The 18,146-nt window shown below is 42.6% G+C and overlaps 4 protein-coding genes across 5 annotated transcripts; 2 read left to right on the top strand and 2 right to left on the bottom strand.

Annotated features, from left to right (window-relative positions):
- Positions 1–49: 49 nt before the first annotated feature.
- On the bottom strand, positions 50–914 carry LOC144703087 (pathogenesis-related protein PRB1-3-like). Its single transcript, XM_078575170.1, has one exon. The coding sequence runs from the start codon at positions 856–858 to the stop codon at positions 343–345; it is 516 nt and encodes a 171-aa protein (XP_078431296.1). The 5' UTR covers positions 859–914; the 3' UTR covers positions 50–342.
- A 139-nt stretch (positions 915–1,053) lies between these two features.
- On the bottom strand, positions 1,054–3,576 carry LOC144703085 (wax ester synthase/diacylglycerol acyltransferase 6-like). Its single transcript, XM_078575168.1, has 6 exons — positions 2,686–3,576; positions 2,554–2,623; positions 2,371–2,462; positions 1,584–1,796; positions 1,369–1,506; positions 1,054–1,291 (listed from the first exon to the last, which is right to left on the bottom strand). Exons 1-6 carry the CDS (start codon positions 3,457–3,459, stop codon positions 1,106–1,108), a joined length of 1,473 nt encoding a protein of 490 aa, XP_078431294.1. The 5' UTR covers positions 3,460–3,576; the 3' UTR covers positions 1,054–1,105.
- A 138-nt stretch (positions 3,577–3,714) lies between these two features.
- Positions 3,715–7,541, top strand: LOC144703086 (UDP-glucose 4-epimerase 1-like). Its single transcript, XM_078575169.1, has 9 exons — positions 3,715–4,169; positions 4,660–4,709; positions 6,117–6,252; positions 6,386–6,487; positions 6,594–6,821; positions 6,892–6,973; positions 7,046–7,128; positions 7,197–7,288; positions 7,356–7,541. The coding sequence occupies exons 1-9, from the start codon at positions 3,987–3,989 to the stop codon at positions 7,444–7,446; spliced, it is 1,047 nt and encodes a 348-aa protein (XP_078431295.1). The 5' UTR covers positions 3,715–3,986; the 3' UTR covers positions 7,447–7,541.
- A 119-nt stretch (positions 7,542–7,660) lies between these two features.
- Positions 7,661–15,418, top strand: LOC144703084 (dynamin-related protein 5A-like). Of its 2 annotated transcripts, none has more exons than XM_078575167.1 (16): positions 7,661–7,913; positions 8,542–8,605; positions 8,686–8,790; positions 9,487–9,588; positions 10,430–10,480; positions 10,568–10,629; positions 12,166–12,256; positions 12,624–12,688; positions 12,901–13,095; positions 13,186–13,305; positions 13,404–13,474; positions 13,718–13,943; positions 14,043–14,093; positions 14,231–14,459; positions 14,552–14,691; positions 14,849–15,418. In XM_078575167.1, the coding sequence occupies exons 1-16, from the start codon at positions 7,785–7,787 to the stop codon at positions 14,975–14,977; spliced, it is 1,830 nt and encodes a 609-aa protein (XP_078431293.1). In that variant the 5' UTR covers positions 7,661–7,784; the 3' UTR covers positions 14,978–15,418. The 2 variants fall into 2 exon arrangements, with proteins under 2 accessions (XP_078431293.1, XP_078431292.1); XM_078575166.1 differs by having other exon boundaries at positions 14,028–14,093.
- The last annotated feature ends 2,728 nt before the right edge of the window (positions 15,419–18,146 follow it).

The raw sequence follows: 18,146 nt of genomic DNA, 5'->3' as shown, positions 1-18,146 counted from the left end.
AAGAAAAGTGCGCGTACGAATGAGAAGAATTACCCCCCACCCCCCTTTATATTTCATCAGACAATCGGGTGAAGGTTTTCCTCTAAACGACAAAGAGAAGTCGAATTACAATGCCCAGTATCGCAGCACTGAAAAGAGAAATAAACGTAATGGGGGCAAGTATGCGAATTCCATCGCCTGAAAAAGACACGAGAAAAAAAACACAATTTGACCCCCCCCTCGCGTCACGTTCCAGAGCAGAAAACATGCTCGTGAGAAATTATCGTGGGGGTCGACGTCGATCATGAGTTAAGATGATAGCGAGTGTCGTCATCGTTTTCTTCCACGAGAGGTGGTGCAAGTTCAAGGCGAGGAATCGAAGGGCCTCTCGCCGACGAAGTTACCAGGAGGGTGGTAACTGCAGACTATCACGGAGCCACCGGCAAAGCAATCCTCCTGAGCGCACCCTATCATAACGGTAGCGTTCCAGACCAGCTGCGTGTAGTGGCCGCACATCCGACCGGGCCGGCACGAGTTGCTGACCCGGTCGTAGTCGTAATGCTCCAGAGCCCAGCTCCGGACCGCGTCGCCGCCGCGCCACCCCGAGCCGGTCCCCCAGAACATGTTCTCGCCGTAAGGCCCGCCAGAGTGTACACACTTGCAGTCCCCGCGCCGGCGCCGCGCCCAGCGCCGCGCGTACAGCGCCAGCGTGCGGTTCCAGACTACCGGCGCCTCCCCAGCGAAGTATCTAACCCTGTTGTGCGCGTCTAGAAACTCCCTTGATACGCGCTTGCCCCCTCCTCCGGGGAAGAACCCTTCCGCGCCATCGAACGGAGCGAGATGCAAGAAGACGAAGAACAGCATGACCAGACTCGCCATGGTTTCACCTCCTCGGCGGAAGGGAGAAGAGGAAGAGATTAGAGACCATTCATTGCGAGATTAGAAAGAAAGAAGATTCTTTTTTGAGGGGGGAGGCGTTGGGTTTCCTCTCGCCGTCTATTCGGAGGAGCCCATACCCTACCACGTACCCTCTATCAACCGCAGACCCAAAAAAAAACTCCGTTTTTTTCTCCATCTCTCTCTCTCTCTCTCTCTCTCTCTCTCTCTCTCTCTCTTTCGGATCTGTCTAGACCGCGTCGCAGACCTTGCCGTCTTTCTGATTTTTCACGGTGTCTGCGGCGGCGCTTTTCATCCGCTCGAGTAAATCGGACATGATGTCGCAGATCTGATGGGGGCGGGGGATCACGGACTCGTCCGCGGCGATGACGATCTCCAATTTGTCCAGGTAACTCTGGAAATGTATCGTCAAAGCCTGAAAAGTTTTTCAGAAGAAATCAAAACGCGCGCAGAAGAAATCAAACGGGGGGAAGAGTCAAAGGATGGGCTTACGTGGGGGTGGCCGTAGACAGTCGGCGCGAGGTAGACGATGGGGTGGCCGCAGAAAGCAATCTCCTCGACGGGACCGATGACGTTAGACATGGAAACGGTCGTGTGAGAGAAGACCCGGTGGGGTAGAACTGACGCCGCCTGCCACGCCATTATCGAAGATAAGAGCTGCGATAGAGTAAATCCAAGGGGTTTCCGCAGAGGAAACTCTTCGTTACCCGAATTCCGAATACTTTGAGTATGCAGGAGCCGCAGACAAAAGTGAAGAAGGCCTCCAGAGAGAACTTCTTCCTGTCCGCCATCTTCTTCGCCGCGCGAACGTAGTCCAGCGGGTCCTCTCTCTGCGACACGCAGAACGGAATGACAACGCACCCCAGGCAGTTGCCCCACTTCACGTCACCCTCTCCCTTCTCCATCATCTCCGCCAAGTCCTGCCGCGATGTGACAGATTTTTAAATATGTATAAACGACGGGCCGCAGAGAGGGGGTATGAGAGATATAAAGTCTGTGCGAGAGAGATAGAGAGAGATGGAGAGAGATTCTGTGAGAGGCGAAGAGAAATAGTGCGTGAAAGACGGAGAAATAGTCCGTGCGAGAGAGACAGAAAAAGTATGTGAGAGATACAGAGAGATAGAGAGATTCTGTGAGAGATACAAGAAATATAGTGTGTGAGAGAGACAGAGAGATTCTGTGAGAGAGGCAAAGAAATAAAGAGAGATTATGTGAGAGAAACAGAGAGAAATAGAGAGTTTGTGTGATAGAGAGATGGAGAGAGTTTCATGAGAGAGACACAGAGAGACAGTTTGTGCGAGAGAGACAGAGATAGAGAGAGACTTCGTATGTGAGAGACAGAGAGAGATTGTGTGGAGAAGCCAGAGAGATTGAGTGAGAAAGAGAGTACGAGAGAGAGAGTTCGGGTGAGATGGACACCGAGAGAGAGTTTGCAAGCGTAGGATAGTGAGAAATTAGAAAGAGAGAGTACGGGAGACAGAAACGACGGCTCACATGAATGCCCGGCGAGGGTCTAATGTTCACGAGAACGGCGGACCTAATGCGTAGGTTCTTCGGCATGGTCTTCTTTCCTCCGTAGCCCTCCTCTAAAAGAAGAAACCGCAGCAGAGAACCGGGGGGTCAAATCCAAAGAAACGGAGTAAATACTCAAGGTCTCTCTCTCTTTCACACGCCAACCTTTGTATCGCTTGTGGACGTACTGCGCGATAGTCGCGGAAACGAGGCCGAGCAGCACGTCGTTGACAGTCTGACGAAAATTCCATCAGCCAATGAAAGCAACGCAACAGTCGAAGAACGGACCAAACTTACCGCTCCCAAGACCTTCTTCACCGCCTTCACATCCTCCAGATTAACCCTTCGACGGATTATCCTCTTTGGGTTCCGCCCCGTGCCGGGCTTCCCCTTGATCGGCGTATCGTCGTCTTTCAAGAACGCCGCCGCGGCCACGAACAGCAGCAAGTCCACGGCCGTGTTCCAGGCCAGCACCAGCCCCGCCCACAGGCTCAGAACCGCCGCGATAATCCACGGCGACTCGCGATCGCCGTTGGCGCGATGGTTCCTTCGAATCCGACCGCTGCTCGGCAGCGTCGGCGGGGCGTTCTCGTCGGCCGCCTGGCGAGTGCAGGCCAGCAGAAGAGAGATGAGAGAAGCGCCGTCGCCGAGGGAGTGGTGTATGCGGAAGACGGCCACCGCCTCGGCGTCGGAGGTGGGGAGATTGATGAGGTGAAGCTCCCACAAGGGCTTCGAGAAGTCGTCAATGGAGGTGCGAGAGAGCTCGGAGACGTAGTCCTCCACGAACTGGTCCGGGGACTTGATCTCGCTCTCGTCGATCTTCACCTCGATGAGATGGTCTTCCAAGGCCACCTTCGTCTTCACCCATCTCGGCTTCCCCTTCCCTTCCACCTTCACGCTGGAGAATCGAGGATGGCGGACGAGAGTCCGCTGTAAGCCCGCCTTGACGAGCTCCACGTCTATCTTCTTCCCCACGCCGAGGGCCGCCACGATATGGCAGTTGAAGTTCTCCCTGTGGAATAGCCTCGAACCAGGGCTCATCGTCTGCTCCGACCCCCACTCCCCGTCCATCTCTCCCCTTCTCTCTCGAAACCTCGCTATTTCTCTGTAATCTCGCGCCTTTTATACCTATCTGAAGAGCGGAAACCCTCTCTCTTTCGCCATGTGCAGCCGCCGACTGTAGTTAAAGTGGAACAGGGATGCTGGTGAACTGTGTAGGAGAGGACAGAACCCTATTCTTGAAAGAAGTAGGCCTACCATAAATGGATGCCCGCATTTTACAACGGGAGGAGTAAAAATACAATTTTTTTCATTCGGGTGTGGCCCATTGACCACCCGCCCCGCCCCCAACTGCTCCTCCAGTTGAGGAATTCAAGTCCGCGGTTAAGGAACTACTTGACTGGATTAGGGTAAATGGCCAGCGACCCATCTCCAGCAAGGCGCTGACGGGAAATGGGTTAAAGCCGGAAGGGCGGGGGAGGCTCGGTAACCGCCGCCAAGGTGGAAGTTTTGATTCGAAGCGGTGCCCGCGGCGGTTATTTATGGGGCCGATGTTGCAGAAGGCGTTGTCCCGGCGCGGGTAGGTTGGAGTTTCGGTGATGGGGAAGACGGTGCTCGTCACCGGCGGGGCTGGGTATATCGGAAGCCACACCGTGCTGGAGCTGGTGAAGGCGGGGTTCAAGGCCGTCGTCGTGGACAACCTCGATAATTCCTCCGAGGTCGCTGTCAAGAGAGCCGCTGAACTTGCCGGGGACTCGGGGAAGAACATCGATTTTCATAAGGTTGTTACTGGCTGGAAATTGCTGACAACCTTGTGGGGATCTGTCATGTCGGAGGCTCAATTATTGTTGATTGGGTTCCAATTTTTCTTCCTTCGTTTGTTTTTTGGTTTTTTTTTTTACTTTTACTGTGTCACCGCTTTCCTTGGACCGCCGCTCTGGTTTCTTTCCTTTTTTTATGCTCCGTTGGATACGGAGTATGATTTCCTTTCGGGTGGGGGGGAGAATCTTCGCAAGATTGTCTGATTTTCGTTTAAAGCACTGCTGGTGGTGGGTATGAATTGTATTGTCCGGAGATGGGCACATGATGAAGAAGTTACGTCGCTTTTGCCAAGACGTGTGAATTGTGATCTTTAGTGTTCAATCGTGCTCATGCTTCGTGGAAGTGAGCAAAATAAAAGTAGATCGATTCCGTGTTTTCATGTCTCTCAGTTCTCAATTTTGTGCCGGAGGGCCTGCTTTCAACACACTAATCTCCTCCGGTGCTGTGCAGATTGATCTCCGGGATAAGGAGGCTCTGGACAAGCTGTTTGCTTCCACTGCGTAAGCTTTTTTTATTTTAAAATCGCTTGTTACAATCGATTTAGGAGTCAATTGCTGAGCCCGTTGTACTTGAGGCCGACAAGTTGGGTAGTTTTACTTGCGCGCTTAGGATGGGGACGCAGCATGATTCATGTTGATATTGTACAAACCGTAGCCTAAGTAGGGTATGTTGTGGCCAAAGTTTTTATCACACGATCCGGGGTACAGGTCCTTTTGAAGTGATTTTATTCCTCTTATGGTTTTTCCGTCGAGGAAGCCGTGTTCATCAACTGTTTACGAATTTGTCATCTAGTGATTGAGGTGCTGGAAAATTTGTTTCTTCTCCTTTGGATGAACAAAGAATTTATGACTCGTGGCTTCATAGAATTCTTAGTAGGGCACTATTTGAATAGGGTTTGAAGATTAGGCTCTTGGCAATGGACCGCATCATGGCCCAGTCAAAGTGCTGGCCCAGTGATGTAGGTTTTGTGCCACATTGGTTATGTCTCATAAAAAATTCCCTCCTATTGTATAAATGAGAGGGTTCTCCTCTCCGGGTATTTTAATCCATCAGAAGAAGGGACTTCTTGCCGGTTTAATCTTTGTACTCTTTGGAGACAGAGATTATACATTTGCCATTCCATCAGAATTTCCAGTTGAGTCCATTTATCAATGCGTCGAATATTTCTCCCAAACTCCTTTGCATGATGAAGTAGGGTCCTTACAGGGCCTTCTATTTCCTGACGTGGAAAAAATTTCTTTATCCACAAAAAAAAACAAGTTGACTAACTGCATGTTGGTGAGTTACCTTTCTGGATACTAGCCCCTATTGAAAAAGTTGTTATCGTGATTGTTAGTGTCAAAAAATTTCTGAAGGTTACTTGAACCATTATTTTATGCATGCTACTACAAAAATACCGACCTTGGAAAATTTGAGAGATCTCTCACGTTTCTCATGTGGGATGTTTTTTGTCATTTTGGCCTATTGAATTCTATTTGTCCTTCCTACTTCGGCTGATTCACTACCTGTAGTCCACCTTTCATTCTTGTTTGTCCCATTAAGATCCCTTCTGGCCATTGACGTCTAGCTTCAACTTGAAGTAAGATCCTTTGCAAATTGACTTGTGAAGCAGCTCAGACTATTCGTGGAAGGTGGACTAGTGAAGCAGCCCATGATCATAATATTATACAGAAATTATGTTCAAGTCCTTTACTAGAATGCTCCACGATTTCCGGCGCATCTATCCTGTCAAAATTTGCGGCCGGTTGGCAGTATTTTGCTCAAAGAGTCATCTGATTATATAAAAAACTGAGACTTTATTTAGGCGAATACCCTTCCATAGGTTCCTTATTAATTGCAATTCAGTTGCTCATGTTTTGAGTGGCCTTTCCTGATAATGATTTAATGAGAATATTGTTAAGCTACAGAATTGAGGCAGTGATCCACTTTGCCGGGCTGAAAGCTGTTGGCGAGAGCGTGAAGAAACCTCTTCTATATTATGACAACAACATCATCGGCACCGTCAACTTGCTGGATGTCATGCGTGCTCACGGCTGCAAGAAGGTATACTATCTGTACCATCTGATTTAAACCGACCCTTGATCAAAACTTCATTCGAAACAGAACCATGGATCAAAATTTCTTTCGAAACAGAATCCTTGATCAATTTTTCCATGCAAAAAAAAAATCCATGCAGCTTGTATTCTCATCATCTGCGACGGTGTACGGGTGGCCGAAGGAAGTTCCTTGCACCGAAGAGTCTCCCCTCTTTGCCATGAACCCTTACGGACGCACCAAGGTGTTCTTCGCATGCTTGTTCCAAGAACCCAACAAAAAAAAAATCAACTTCTTCCTCTGTCGTTATTTGAAACTATTGAATAACAATGAAATCGCCCGTCTTCCAGCTTTTCATCGAGGAGATTTGCCGCGATCTGTGTCTCTCTGATCCAGAATGGAGCATCATACTGCTGAGATATTTCAATCCAGTCGGAGCACATCCCAGCGGCTTGATCGGTGAAGATCCTCGCGGCATCCCAAACAATCTCATGCCCTTTCTGCAGCAAGTGGCGGTGGAAAGAATGCCCGCTCTCACCGTGTTCGGAACTGATTATTCAACCAAGGACGGCACCGGCGTAAGAATCTGCCTTCCTTGAATTTCATCTCTTTGTATCCAATCCGACGATCGCCTCTATTTTCTCGCAGATTAGAGACTACATCCATGTCGTTGATCTGTCCGTGGGTCACATCTCCGCCCTCCAGAAGCTCCTCGACGGATCTGAATTGGGTAATTCTTCTTCTTCTCCTTCGAGCAAGCGAAAAATGGTAAGAATGGATGATTAATCCGTCTCGTTATCAGGATGCGAGGTGTATAATCTGGGGACGGGGAAGGGCACCTCGGTGCTGGAGATGGTGGCGGCATTTGAGAAGGCTTCCGGCAAGGTAACGCCTCAATCTCATATAATCTTGTAATCGATGATCATCTCACCGAATTCAATCGCGGCGAGTAGAAAATCCATCTGGTGTTGGCCGGGCGCCGGCCTGGGGACGCGGAGACTGTCTACGCGTCCATCGCCAAGGCGGAGAAAGAGCTCAACTGGAGGTAAAACTCGAGAATTGGACGATTTTCTTACGCTACGTCTCTTCTGATCGATTGTTCTTCCGCGCAGGGCGCAGTTTGGGATCGAGGAGATGTGCAGAGACTCGTGGAATTGGGCGTGCAAGAACCCCTGGGGCTACGAGTCTCCGGATCAGTCGTAGAGAAGATTTCGAGAGAGAAATTGACCTCACCATTGCGTTGCGAACGCTGTACACGACTCTTGATTATTACTAACTCACTTGTTGTTCGTCAGCTAGAGCGAGCTGTTCTCTGTGATTTCGGAGAGAAAGAAAGAGGGTAGTTTCGGGAAAAATTCCACCGATGGACGGCTTAGATTTGATCCTGTTTTCTGCGATTTCCCCCTTCCCGCTGGTTTTGAATACGAAATTCGTCGGAAGAATCGGCGCGATTTCGTTGATTTGCAGCTTGCGGTTCTTCCGCTTTCATCGAATCCAGCTTGCGGGGTTGGAAAGTAGAGCGGCTGAGCAGGAACGGATCGATGGAGAATCTGATAACGCTGGTTAACAAGCTTCAGAGGGCTTGCACTGCCCTCGGGGACCATGGAGAAGGGAGTTCTTTGCCGACTCTCTGGGACTCGCTGCCCGCCATTGCCGTCGTTGGAGGACAGGTTGGGTTTTTGGGTTTCTTCCCTGCTGTTTGAGTTTTATTGCTCGTCTTTGCTGCATCTTTCGGTTAATTTGTTTCGTGATGGATGATGCCCTTCTCCACTTCGACTGATCCGCGTCGAATTTCATGTTGAACTCGGCGAAACTCGTGGAAATTGATGTGTTCGCGATGCCGGATAGACCGGCGCATCCACGATTTTTCTGATTCCTCTTTTCCGTCCTCTGAGTTACTGTTCTTACGCAGACACCATCCTACGAATCCCTCTCTTTATCTCTCGATGAGAATGTACAGAAACCCATAATGATCTTATGATCTGACGATCGAGATCGTTCCGTGATTAGAAGTTCAAAACGTTTGCATCAGTGAAATTTTGTTCCTCTCAAGAGCGCTCAAACTTCATGCTGCCCTTTCTTGTAGAATGTGCCATTTATTTACAGAGATTTCCGTCGTTTATGTTTTACTTTCCGGGTTGGTTCTTTGCTCTACATGACATTTTCATTTATTGTTTATCGCTCAAGAGCCAGGGTTGGTTGGAAATACGATCACTTGATTTTTGTTTGAAGCTTGATGAGTAGTTGGCTTATGTTAATGTAGCTGGTGATACTTTTCTGTTGTGTTTTTGTTTCTAGAGTTCCGGGAAGTCATCAGTTCTAGAAAGTATTGTGGGGAAGGATTTTTTACCTCGGGGTTCTGGTAATGATCATGAAGATTTGTATTTATTAGTTCCTTCATTTTTTTGCTCACATAATGAAGCTACACTTTTAAAATTCCAGGAATTGTCACTCGACGCCCATTGGTATTGCAACTGCATAAGATCGACGAAGGAAGGGAGTACGCTGAATTTCTTCATCTTCCTCGGAAAAAATTCACGGACTTCGGTAAGGATTAGTGGCTATATATCTCATAGTTGTGATGCTGTATTTATTTTATTTCTGACCACACAGTGCAGCAAATAGAAATTCTCTGAACCACATACTACGATGGTTATGCGTGGTTGATCGGGAATTATATTTTGGCGGGTTTTGATAATTGGAATTAAACTTCAGAAAATATCCTTAGTTCTAGATAAAAAAGATTGATAACAGTTTTATAAATGTTCTGATTTAGAAATCTGTCGCAAAGGTGAGAAATACACTAGCTGAATCAAATGCAAGTTCCTCCAATCTAGGAAGCTGTGGACCTCGGCATATGGACTAGAGCACTCTTTACTCGGGATATGGTCTTACTTATATGATTCTCTTGTAGATCGTGCTATGAATTGATAGGTTTAATGAAATCTGTACCTCTTTTATGGGATATCAATCTCGTCAACCAAGAATATCGCCTCAAATGTTGATTTTCATTATTAACCTACTGGATTTGGTTTTAGTGTTGTCCTTCCCGAAGCGTTGCGCTAAGGATTATGATATGCATTGCAAAATCAAAGAAAGCATTTTTAAAAGGCGAACTTTGGGTTAAAGTGGCTAGGTTCTGAGCGTTGGATGTATTTGTTTAAAAATCTTCACTGAAATGCATGTTTGCACTACAAGACTCTTCTGGCATCAAAATTCATTGATCCGGCTGTATTCATCCAGCTCTTGTGCGGAAGGAGATATCCGATGAGACTGAAAGGGAGACAGGACGTGCGAAGCAAATATCCAGTGTGCCAATTCATCTCTGTATCTACTCTCCTAGTGGTAAGATGTTATTATACTCTTCTAGTTTATAATTTTTATACTCGGATTCTGTTACGTACATTTCTGCTTGTATATTGCTCCTTGTCTCTTCATATCTTGATGAGCCTCTCAAAATCTGTGTTAATGTCTCATCTCAATATATCCTCTTTTCACAAAAGCGCTACAGAAACATGGATTAAATAATCACAGATGGCTTGCTTTATCACTTATGTTGAGAATCCAATTTACTTCACGCTTCGTCAAGGAACTCCTAATTCTTTGGGCTCGGGGTTTAGGTGGACCAGTAAAATCTGCAAAATACTCCAAAAGTAGCCAACTGTTATATTATAGGAGCTTTTACGTTTATTCATTTTATTATTGGACGGTCGTTATGAGGCGTACTGTTATTTTTGCTAAGGTCGGACAAAGAATAACGCTAGTGTGTCACCCACCCATTGATCTGCCTTGATATTCATTGGTCTCAAGCTTCTTTTAATCAGTTTTAAATGAGTTGCGAGTCGATTTCGGATGTATCCAGTCTCTTTGGGGGGTTGACCGCTCCCCATCATCTCAAAATTGGAGGTCAAGTGTTATCTGATGCTAAGTCTTCATGGGTATAAGATCAAATTCAAGGATAAATGTAAAGATAGAAGAATTCAGAGTTGAAGCTAGAAATAAAATAGAGATAAAAAGTGCAAGCAGGACCACTTGTATCTCATCCCTTTAGTAAACCCTCAAAAGCTGAAAGTTGTATGGTTTGGCTGTAGACGCCTAAATGGGTAGAGTAAGTCATATTAATTAAATTTAAGTATGATAATTTTGTTAATTTTTCATACGTGACTCTGATTCTTTATCCTGGCAGTTGTAAATCTAACTCTTATTGATCTTCCGGGGCTCACCAAGGTAGCCGTTGGTACGTACTATAGAGCCTTTTATCCCCCGTAACAGTTATAACTCAGATTCTACATATGTCTGACCCTTTTCATGACTGAAAATTCAGAGGGCCAACCTGACAGCATCGTCGGAGATATTGAGAACATGGTTCGCTCTTATATTGAGAAGGTAGAGGACATCATTGTAACATGTCACTTAAATCAGATTGAACGCTTTTGTCGCAAAATGTCCTTTCAGATTATGTTCTTATTTTTCCATTTTATTCTTCATAAATAACTTTATTCATCATGGCCAACGTAACACTATCTCTATTTACATGCATATTCTCTCGTGTCACAAAATGTCCTTTTTGATTATGTTTTTGATTTTTCCATGTTACTCTTCATAAAGAACTTTATTCATCATGGCCAGCCGAACGCTATCTCTATTTTATTTCGTCTCGTAAGATGTCCTTTCAGATTATGTTTTTATTTTTCTTGTTACTCTTCGCACAGAACTTTATTCATCATGGCCAGCAGAGTACTGTCTCTATTTTGATGCATATTATTTTGTGTTCTTGTTCGTTGCTTTTTGACCTAAATTTTTTTCAAGTCAGTGAAATGTTCGCTTGATGCTGCTTTATCAGAGTAGTTATTGTGATCCAGACCAAAAGTTGAATATCCTGATAAACTAATTAAAACCCTTAGAATCAGTGGAGAGGAGACATTTCATTAGATGATAAGTTTTCTCTCTTTAATGTCCAAGAGACTTTCATGTCCAAATCGTATAAATGCATCTGCCTATTTAAGACAGATGAATTAGAATGCAAGGGGACTGATCAACTAGTTTTTGCCCTTCTATCAAATTCATATTGTTCATCCTCACACTTTTGTCCTATTCCAACATGGTATCAGAGCATATTTGCTGCAAATGAGGAAATCAGAAGATCCCCAATCATTTGAACCTCAAGACCCTCAAATTATTCTTCCGTTGCACTGTTGTTTCCCGATGTTTTTTACCCTGCCAGACGCTCGGTGTATGTTGCCTGTCTGCTCCAAATACTCAAGGCAATTAGATCTTTTCACTGGTTTTTCGTCTTATTGCTTCTGCGCCTCATTTACCCCACATATTTTGGCTTTTCTTTTTCCTTCTGAGCCACTTCCAAGAAGTCAATAAAATACTTCATCTAACCGGTCAAGGGGAAGAGTTATAATCCAGGGTTAGTCTGTTTATTTCTATTATATTAAAGTCATGAATGCAAAATCATCAGTCTCCTCCATATTTAAGATGAAAAAATGCGAGGCAGCTGGTAAGAGTTCTGTCCTTATGAGGAAGTCAAGAAGAAAATGTCTCCCCGGTAACATAACAGACTTCTGGTTTTAGAGGGGGAGAGAGAGATGCCAAATCGGCATCCTCAGTTTACCGTGAAATCCAACAAGATTTATTATCTTTTTACTTGATTCGTCACAGTAATGGGTTCTTCTTTTGTTTATTTTATCTTGGTGAACTTAATATATGATATCTGATTTGGTTGTTTATCTATACTGAATTTTTAAGAAGTATGCTGGGTGTAGTTCCCCGCTGACAGAACTAATAGGCATTGCATCGGCAATCAAGATGGCATTTATCCCAGTTAGATTGAGTCTCAACTTGTGGTGCATGCTTATGTACCTTTCTTGGTCCTTTAGAAACATTTAACACTATCTTCTTTCTTTTCAAACACAGCCTAATTGCATTATTCTGGCAATTTCGCCAGCCAACCAAGACCTTGCTACGTCTGATGCTATCAAAATATCTCGTGAGGTGGACCCAAAAGGTAATCAATCACCTTTTGTGATGGCTCTTTACTTGCGAGAGACTGATTTTTCTGCTCCCATTTATATGAAACGCATGAAACCTTAGTTTTCTAGTGAGTTTGATTTTAAACTTTTATTAATAAATCATTTCTATAGATCGGGAAGGCTGCCTTAAAATATCCGTATTGACTCAAGTTTTAGGGAGCGATGTCGTATTTGCTGAGAATCCTACGCTGTATTGAATTACCAAACTTAGAGCATATTATTTTCTAGGCCGCGGGAGATCCAGACTAATGTCCACGTTGTTTTTTGCTAACGCTGTAAAAGAAGAATCTGTGGATTTATTCGGTTAACTGACAATAAATGTACATTTTAATTTTGCTTCAGGAGATAGAACGTTTGGCGTCCTCACAAAGATTGACATCATGGACAAGGGTACCAATGCGGTTGATGTAAGATCTGTCAGAGCTTATGCCAATTTTCTGAATTCGTTGTGGTTTAGTAATCTGAGAGAATTTTAGACGTTCCTTTTTTTTGGGACTCGCTCTCGTCTATTTTCATATATTAGATGTATAACCTTCAATATTCATCCTTTATTCGACTTCCTGTTTCTTTTACATGAACTTAAATTTGTACTTTCTCACGACTTTTAGTGTGCCAATAGATACTGGAGGGCAACGCATACCGGCTTCAATATCCATGGGTTGGTGTCGTCAACCGTTCTCAGCAAGATATCAACAAGAACGTCGACATGATCGCTGCACGCCGTGCAGAGAGAGAGTACTTTTCTAGTAGCCCGGAGTATAGACATCTTGCTCATCGAATGGGTTCAGAGCACCTGGGGAAGATGCTTTCAAAGGTAGTTTATCAATGTTCTTGCATCTTTGTTTAATTCTTTGAGAGATCTGATGTCATGGCTTAATTCTTATTTGCATGTCCTATGTTGCAGCATCTGGAAACAGTGATTAAGTCTCGCATTCCTGGGATTCAGTCCTTAATCAGTAAAAGCATCGCTGAGCTGGAATCTGAGCTTAATCGACTTGGGAAACCAATTGCCGCAGATGCCGGTGTAAGCTTTATTGCCATGTTGAAAATTCTTGCCCACTCCACTTTAAATTGTTGATATTCCCTTTTTCCGTTAGTGTGATCTGAAGTTCCTCCATACAGGGAAAGTTATACATGATCATGGAGATATGCCGGATCTTTGATCAGAATTACAAAGAACACCTCGATGGCATGTACGCTAATCGTAATCTTGAAATATTCCTTTTCCATTTCTCTTCGAAAAATACTCAATTTTTTTTTCAACGAATATAAGGAAAAACACCCGATAACGGTGATCAAGCTGATGCTATAAATATATAAAGACTTTAACTACTCATTGTGATCACCCGAGAAACGGTGATCAAGCTGATGCTATCAATCTATCGTGAATCATTTTTTTCTCAAACTGCATTTTTGTAATTTGAGATTGCCCACAGACGTCCTGGTGGTGACAAGATCTACAATGTGTTCGATAATCAACTTCCGGCGGCTTTGAAAAGACTCCAATTCGACAAACAATTGTCAATGGAGAACGTGAAAAAATTGATCACTGAAGCAGATGGATACCAGCCGCATCTGATAGCACCGGAACAGGGGTACCGTCGTCTGATTGAGTCATCTCTGGTCAGTATCAGAGGCCCTGCTGAGGCTGCCGTTGATGCGGTATGAGAGGACATCTATTGTTATTCGTTATTTCCCGCCTGTCAAGTAAGAAAATCTTCAAGATAATTGCTCTTTCTTGATCAGCGTGGTCTTTTTCAGGTACATTTCATACTTAAAGAACTTGTTCAGAAGGCGGTGAATGAAACAGCAGTAGGCTTTTACATTCCTCATGATTACTGTTTTTTTTTAATGTTTTGTTCAAAAAAGTCTGATCATCAACTTGTTTGTACTCGTGCCAATTTTAAACTTATTTTCGTATTATGTCTGCATTATTGGGTTGTTCATAGGAATTGAAACAGTATCCTGCGCTGAGAATGGAGGTGGCAAACGAGGCTCATGATTCCCTAGAAAGAATGAGGGAGGAAAGCAAGAAGGCGACTCTGAAGCTGGTCGACATGGAATGCAGTTACCTCACTGTTGACTTTTTCAGGAGGATTCCTCAGGACTTGGAGAAGGGCGGAAATCCTGCGCACTCCGTCTTCGATCGCTACACCGACTCTTATCTCCGGCGAATAGGTAATTTTGAAATCTTTGGAATCAACTTTCTCTTATTAAATATGGTTGCTATATTATATCTCCACATTTATCATCACATTGCATAATTCCAGGTTCCACCGTTCTCTCTTATGTCAACATGGTATGTGCTAGTTTGCGGTACTCCATTCCAAAATCAGTAGTTTATGGCCAAGTCCGCGAGGCCAAACGGGCCTTGCTCGACCATTTCTTCACCGAGTTGGGAAAAAAGGAGGTGCTTTCCCTTTCTCTTTATATATATATATATATATATATATATATATATATATATATATATATATATATATATATATATATATATATATATATATATATATATATATATATATCTCTATCTATCTTTCCATGTTAATCTGGGAGTTTAATTGCAGGCTAAGGAATTATCATCGTTGCTGGACGAAGACCCAGCGATCATGGAGAGAAGGTCGGCAATATCTAAGAGGCTCGAGCTCTATAGAAGCGCCCAGATGGAGATTGATGCTGCCGCCTGGTCTAAGTAAACTCCCGTTTACTTGCGTTGCTTCAACTTTTAAATGGATCAATTGCTCTATCTTTATCTCGCCAAGCGGCGCCAGACTTTAAAAAAGGATCTTCGCCTAATGGGTTTGCATGGGTTAAGGTCCGGCTGAGCTGCAGGTAATGTCTTCCTATTCATCTTATTCGTGTAACTTGCCCTTGTTTCACTAGAATAGAATAGTCACTTACGGGTACTTTACAACAAAGGTTATTCCAATCTTGAATGTATCTTGGAAAATCAAATCCCAAGTAGTTGGGCCGATGATATTTGCCTAAAACCCAAGATTATTCGTGACACATTCAAGTTCTGGTTTGTTAGTGTGAAGCAAACTATGTAAATCTTGTGAGTTGGATCCCTTGTTTCGGGCTAACCTCTCTGGAATCTTCATTATACGTTATGATCATAATGTTTTTCCTCAATGCTCCGTTAAATTTTATGTGCTGATAGCTTCCAGTGATCTCGTTATCTATCATTAGATGGATAATACATGATTTGGAATGGATGAAATGCTCTATTAGTAGGAGCGTAAATAACTAACGTAAAGAAAAATACTCATAGTTGGGAGAAGTAATATAAAATACTAGAATTCCTAGAATGAGATTAAATAAGAATTGTGGGAATTTCTCCACATGACATGAATTAAGTAAATGATAAGTTATGGTAGCCGGATTATTTCTATGTTATCAGAACCCTCACCTCAGTTCATTCATTGACCCTTTGAAACAGATTATCTCAATCCACAACAGGGAAAATAACGAAAAGATTGGAACTTAGTGAACGTGTATCCCATAAAAACGTGAAGTAATTGTGTGAATTGATCAAACGTCAACCTACTTTTCATGTAAAGATACTTCTAAGAATGGATTAAACAGAATGCAGAAAAAATCATTCACATGAGCTCCTCAATAGGTAAGCGTAAGCATTACTTATCATTCTCATAACTAACCATCATGTCATCCTAGGCCCTAATAACTCAAATTTATTAGAATTAAATTGCAGTTAAAGTATAAAAGAAATAACAAACGCTACTTGTTAAGCTATATATGCAAGAAAATAATTTTGGGTCTACATTATAAAAAATTCCTCTAATTTATTACTCAAAATGATTAAAATTATTTTTCTTTCAAATTTTAAAATTTTATTTGATATGTGAGATTAAAGAAACCAATTTCAAAATTCAGAGGTTTTACATATGGAAGTTAAATTCCATTTTTTTAATGCCACATACCAAGAAAGTCCTATATATTTCAATAATGTTCTATGATGCATGAAATGTATGGAGAAAAATTTTCTTGAACTTTTTCATGAATATTTTGTTGGAATACATGCTGCAAGCCAATCTCACATTCCATGTCTTGATCAATATTTCTTGACACAATAGATTCATTTTAATGTGTGGGATGACCATAGTTGACGTCCATGAAATATGTGCAATGACTAAGTGAAATATGATGTTATCAATATATGTCGATCACTAGTCTTTAGCCATGTGTTCTAACTATTACTATTCCATAGACACTCAACATGGACATTCAAATATCTGCATAGAGTAGCACTATGTAGCCGAACTCATATGATCAGTATGACTGAACCTATATACTTTACTGTGGAGACACTAAGGAGATATAATGACTGCTTTTTAGCAAAAAAAGGTTCACTGAATTGATCAGTGTGAATCCTAGAATGGTATTATAGCATGTCATGGTTGTATAAGAGGTCCTTAGACCTGGGGCACAAAACACGCCTTGTCGATGGACAATTGTGTTTTGACTATGACCTACGAATCTATATCCATGAGATTCCAAACAGTCCTAGCTCAGATGCAGAAACAAGTCCACTAAGCTGATTGTGTGGTCAAGACGGGATCGTTTATCCTTGGTATTTCAAGAGATAGGTTCAAGGAACAAGATGCAACTAATCCCTAGCTAAAGCAGTGGAAATATCATAGAAGGTATTCTCTGATAAATTTTCTACACATCAATCCTAACTATAATGAACGATTAGGGTTGGACGATTTACTTATCCGAAGTCCTTTGAAAATATGTGCAGATGACGATAACACACGACTTAATAGGTTCCATGGATTGTTGGCATAGTCAATTGTATCTTCAAGCGCAAGGGGTGTAGCATGCCACCCCACAAGTCAATGGCCTAATCGTTTAATTAATCTACAAGTCAACTTAGCTAATTAATAAGGTCAGGCAATAAAGGTTATTGGGTTGTTTAAGTTATTATCTAGGCTGATAATGGGACTTGAGGGTCCCACATTTCAGGTTCGGGGACTTTGATAAAACATTCTAAGACATGGGGACTTTATGAAATTTTCCTAATAGACTTTTTTATGAAAATTTCTCAGAGAGTATGTGGAGCCTTTTTCTAATTTGTCTAGCCAACGTGATGGTTGGAAAACAAAATATTTTAAAGGATAAAAGTAAAATTAGATTTGCATATACTATATCAATCCATTCAAACTAAATGTAAAGGATAAATCCTTAAAACTAATAAATTTATACATTATACGATAAATTGAGAAAATTAAAATTGGCCTTTTAGTCTAAATTGTGTACCGCGCATGCACTTCAGATCTTAAAATTCACTGTGACAATATATGACCAATCATGTTGAATGGATCATGGAATCAGATTCATGGTCGCATTATAGGTATGAAGATATATGTTAAGTATGAAAACCATAATATAGTTTCATATCTATTATAATACCATAAATTTTAATTATTCTGTGAATTAAATAATAATATATGGGTGTTATCCAGCCAAAAGTAATTAAATACTTTTTTAAGGACTATTAAGATTTTTGTGGATCTACTAATATTTTAAGCATTTTTCCAGCATCATACTCTCAAAGAATTTATTTCTCTGAGTCATAATTTATTTTTTTCATGATTTTTGACATTCTGTTCAATATAATATTTTTTTTCCTAGTGGGAATCACTCCCTGCCATGTGCCTCCATTTGATATGATCAAATGGCGACCAATCACAGAATAGCACGTAATACCTTTAAAATTGACACAAGAACAAAACTAGTAAATTCCCCACATATGCTCAGATACATAGCACAATGGTTACAAACCGAACAAATGGTTCTACATTATAATAGTCATATAATGAAAATCACATTGGGTTTTTTGTT

This window comes from Wolffia australiana, chromosome 5 (genome assembly GCF_029677425.1).
Source record: "Wolffia australiana isolate 7733 chromosome 5, ASM2967742v1".
In the NCBI taxonomy this organism is placed as follows: Eukaryota; Viridiplantae; Streptophyta; class Magnoliopsida; order Alismatales; family Araceae; genus Wolffia; species Wolffia australiana.
Note: the sequence above shows the minus strand (reverse complement) of the source record. Positions and strands in the feature narration are given on the sequence as shown.

Excerpts from the sequence above, each read along its gene's own strand:
- LOC144703087 (XM_078575170.1), bottom strand. The coding sequence starts at position 858 with ATGGCGAGTCTGGTCATGCTGTTCTTCGTCTTCTTGCATCTCGCTCCG.
- LOC144703085 (XM_078575168.1), bottom strand. The coding sequence starts at position 3,459 with ATGGACGGGGAGTGGGGGTCGGAGCAGACGATGAGCCCTGGTTCGAGG. Across the intron at positions 2,624-2,685 it reads TGAAGAAGGTCTTGGGAGCG|ACTGTCAACGACGTGCTGCT; the intron begins GTAAGTTTGGTC and ends AATTTTCGTCAG. Across the intron at positions 1,797-2,370 it reads GACCCTCGCCGGGCATTCAT|GACTTGGCGGAGATGATGGA; the intron begins GTGAGCCGTCGT and ends ACATCGCGGCAG.
- LOC144703086 (XM_078575169.1), top strand. The coding sequence starts at position 3,987 with ATGGGGAAGACGGTGCTCGTCACCGGCGGGGCTGGGTATATCGGAAGC. Across the intron at positions 6,253-6,385 it reads GTGCTCACGGCTGCAAGAAG|CTTGTATTCTCATCATCTGC; the intron begins GTATACTATCTG and ends AAATCCATGCAG. Across the intron at positions 6,974-7,045 it reads CCTCGACGGATCTGAATTGG|GATGCGAGGTGTATAATCTG; the intron begins GTAATTCTTCTT and ends TCTCGTTATCAG.
- LOC144703084 (XM_078575166.1), top strand. The coding sequence starts at position 7,785 with ATGGAGAATCTGATAACGCTGGTTAACAAGCTTCAGAGGGCTTGCACT. Across the intron at positions 8,791-9,486 it reads GAAAAAATTCACGGACTTCG|CTCTTGTGCGGAAGGAGATA; the intron begins GTAAGGATTAGT and ends GTATTCATCCAG. Across the intron at positions 13,306-13,403 it reads CAATTGCCGCAGATGCCGGT|GGAAAGTTATACATGATCAT; the intron begins GTAAGCTTTATT and ends TCCTCCATACAG.